The 3817-nt window shown below is 28.0% G+C and overlaps 1 protein-coding gene across 1 annotated transcript in view; it reads left to right on the top strand.

The window, feature by feature from the left end:
• The first annotated feature begins 2468 nt into the window (after positions 1-2468).
• LOC126909339 (regulator of nonsense transcripts 1 homolog) overlaps positions 2469-3817 on the top strand; it is a 2182-nt gene continuing 833 nt past the window's right edge. The window contains exon 1 of the mRNA XM_050691755.1: positions 2469-3723. Within this exon, the coding sequence (XP_050547712.1) occupies positions 2469-3723 (1255 nt within the window). The remainder of the gene's footprint in view (positions 3724-3817) is intronic.

The following is a 3817-nucleotide window of genomic DNA, read 5'->3' as shown; positions in this document are numbered from 1 at the left end:
TTAAAAATTTGTGAGTTATAATTGTCTAATGTAATTCATAATATTGATTAAAAATTGAATTAAAAAGATATTTTAAGTAAAAAAAAAAATGAATTGTATGGCTTAAATTACAATTTATATTAAAACTGTTTAGGTTTAAAATAATTATATTATGATATAATTATATTCATAACAACAATTCATTTTATTAAAACTATATATAATTTATTTTTTCTAATTTAATATTATAATGACCGCGAAAAATATAATTACGGTGAAAAATTATTTAAAAAAACGTTAGCACAGTGGGGTCGAGGCACAGTGTAGACAAGACATAGATGGGACAAGTATAGATTATATCTGAANTAGATGTGACAAGTATAGATGATATCTGACAGTGATTAAAATCACTATCATAAGAAACGCATCGATGCAAATCTGTAGATAGTGTTTCATTTAGAGAAATTGGTGGATTATTCTAAAAGCAACATCAACTCTTATTTCTTTAATTATATCCTGATTAGTAGTTCTTTGATTTTAAAATATAATATATGAATAAATACTAATTATAATCATTAAATTTAGTATGAAATTGATATTCAATAATGTAATATTATAATTTAAACGGAGAAATTATAAAAATAATAAAGAAGTTGTATTTTGCTTTATATTTACGTGTATAAAAATTTTAAGGGCTTGATACAATAAATTTCAATAAAAACTGTTTGTTACTATAAATAAATGCACTGAACTACAAGGAACTTTCATCAGTAACAAAAATATACTTTTCTAAATGAAATTTTCGCGTTGTTTTCAAATTTGCAATTAGACTTTTTCTATCACTTCTAAGTTTTAATATTATTTAAATTAGTATTTACTTATAAAAAAATCAGATCGAAGCTAAAAAATTGGCTATTTAAGCTAACTCAAATTTAAAAATTACTTTTTCGACTTTAAAAAAGTAAAAAAAAATTAATAAGTTTAATTTCTTATGTCTTATGACCTTTATTTTATTTAACTTTGTTGAATATAATAAAATAAATATTAAAATTATTTTACATTAATTTTACAACTGTATTTTTTTTTATTACTATCATTTATCAAAAAATATTACAAAATTTATGACATTTTATAAATCATACAATTTGGTTTGTATAAATTTTTTACNTATGACATTTTATAAATCATACAATTTGGTTTGTATACATTTTTTATTAATTTTAATTGGCTTATTCTATAGCAACAACTGAAAAATTTATATTCTTGTTAAAATTTAAAATTAACTCCATTTAATTAACATAATAAATATTTGACAGAGTTAATAGCATACTTTCATCAAATTTGGATGGAATTTTGCGAAAATTCATTTGATTTAATTTATTTTATACCACTTTGAATTTTAATGATTCAGTTTATTTAGCAGATAGTACTAATAATATAACTTTTCAAGTATTAATTGATATGTTGTTTGATNACTTTTCAAGTATTAATTGATATGTTGTTTGATATGAATTAATTTCATTACACCTACTAAAAATGAAAATATGTAATTTTTAAAAGATTCTTTATAAAGAAAACCCTTGTGGTTTTAACATAGATGTACAATCTACTTTCACTTTCGAAATTCAATTATTTTAATATTGAATAAAAACATACTAATGGTTTAAATAAAGTAGGCTTATTCTCTACGAAAACATTCTAAAACATAATGTTTACGAGTTGAATGCAAAATCATGACAAAGTAATTAAACAACATGAAATTCACTTTTTATAATAAAAACAATATTTTTTAAGATTTATTAAAAGTTAAAATTTTTTTTTTTTTTAATAATATTCCTAATTCGTTAACTTTCTAAAGCAAAATTTAGTGTAAAAAAACTATAAAAGTAAAATATTTGAAAAATTCCCTTAAATTAATTAGAATTCATATTACCATGAAAAAAAATAAACAAATATCTTTTACTAGGTGTTTATTATACTAAAATTAGATTTAATGAATTGATTATTTTCTAATTTGAAAAGCTTGTTTTATTCAAAGTTTAGATTAGTACTGCATAATTTAAAGCCTCGATCAAACTGCATGTTTGTTGTAAAATAAATAATTAATGAATAAAAAAATTTTTTTTTACTTAGTTGTTATTTTAGAACACTTTTTTGGCTCCTTAAAAAAGTGATGTTGGCCAAAAAGAATACTTTTTTATTTTTTTTGCCGCTTTATGACAAAATTTTTCATATAAAAGGAGTGGAACACTTTCAGAATGTAACCTTTTTTAGATTAAATATAAATGTGAAAANCTTTTTTAGATTAAATATAAACGTGAAAATTTTCGTTATTCTAACTTCATACTAAGTGCTTAAATTTTTTTTAATTAAATACATCAAGAACATCGCTTGCTACCAGTATGCAGTCAAAGGACATGTGGAAAATTTACCATCTCGTATTTTGGTGTGGAATTTATTTCATTACAGAAAATGACTTCATCAGAACAATGGCAATGTATTGTGCTGTTGTCATAACACTGTTGAAACTTATTGATCATTGTACACTTTTTGAGAAAACGGAAACAAAAGTCATACAAATTAATGAACTGAACGCTAAAGATGATAAACTACCATCGCCATGTTCTCCGCATTCAACTGTCCCTCCAACAAATATTCCCTGTATATTTTCTTCGTCAAAGAAATACGGGCATTTTTTCCAGCCATTAATAAGTGCTGAATGCTCGTACAATTTAAAACTGGGCGAAAAACATTCGTTTGAATGCAAAATCGTTAGCTCTCAAAACTACAATAAAAAATCAAAAGTACGTTTTCAAATGAGTAGTAAAAATAATGTATTTGTAGTTGACGAAGAATTATGGATTTCAAGTCCAAAAATGACCAACGCCATAAAAGGAATTGTTACGAACTTCGACCAGTTCATGAGCGTTGTTGATGTAGAAGTAAATTTTTCAATCGACTTGCCAATTGGGACACCGGCAACTTTAAAAAAGTCATTTGATAAAACCCCTTACACTCGGATGGAAGCGGCACTTGCTACTTTTTCTTACAAGTACGAATCTGTTTCACCTGAAGTAAGATCAATGTTGCTCGGGCGTCAACAACAACATTCATCCGAACGTGACGAAAATCTGACAGATAACAGCCTATTAGCTCCCAATTTACCTGGTTTAAATGAGTCACAGCTGTCTGCTGTGAGCCATGCACTACGCACGCCAGTTTCTCTAATCCAAGGGCCTCCCGGTACTGGAAAAACGGTTACTTGTGCCAATATTGTATACAATCTGTCCAAGTCCGGAACCGTATTAGTTTGCGCACCGTCGAACAACGCTGTTGATAACTTGGCAAGTGCCATGGCCAAAACAGGCATCGATGTCGTGAGACTTGTAAAAAAAACGAAAGAGACGGTTAAAAGTGATCTTTCAAATATATATCTTAGTGAACAAATTAAAAAGCTTGCTGGTCATTCAGAATTTAAAACTCTTCAAGGGCAGATTGATCAAGGTGTCGAGTTGAGCCCAAATGAGAGAAGGGACTACAATTATCTGAGAAGAATGGCGGAAATCGACTGTCTAGCGAATTGTCGAGTGGTGTGCACAACTTGCTCCGGCGCCGGCGACAACCGTTTAGAAAAAATCAATTTTTCTTCGGTGGTCGTGGATGAATGCGCTCAAGGCTTAGAACCGGAATGCATCATTCCAATCACCCACGGAGCCAAAAAAGTGGTGTTAATAGGTGACCACTGTCAGTTGGGGCCGGTTGTTACGTGTCCGGACACTAGAAACGGAGGTCTGCATCGTTCTCTGTTCGAGAGATTGGTAGCTGCTGGCCTACAACC

This window comes from Daktulosphaira vitifoliae, unplaced genomic scaffold (genome assembly GCF_025091365.1).
Source record: "Daktulosphaira vitifoliae isolate Bord-2020 unplaced genomic scaffold, ASM2509136v1 Scaffold_277, whole genome shotgun sequence".
Taxonomy (NCBI): Eukaryota; Metazoa; Arthropoda; class Insecta; order Hemiptera; family Phylloxeridae; genus Daktulosphaira; species Daktulosphaira vitifoliae.
This window is presented reverse-complemented; position numbering and strand designations above follow the sequence as displayed.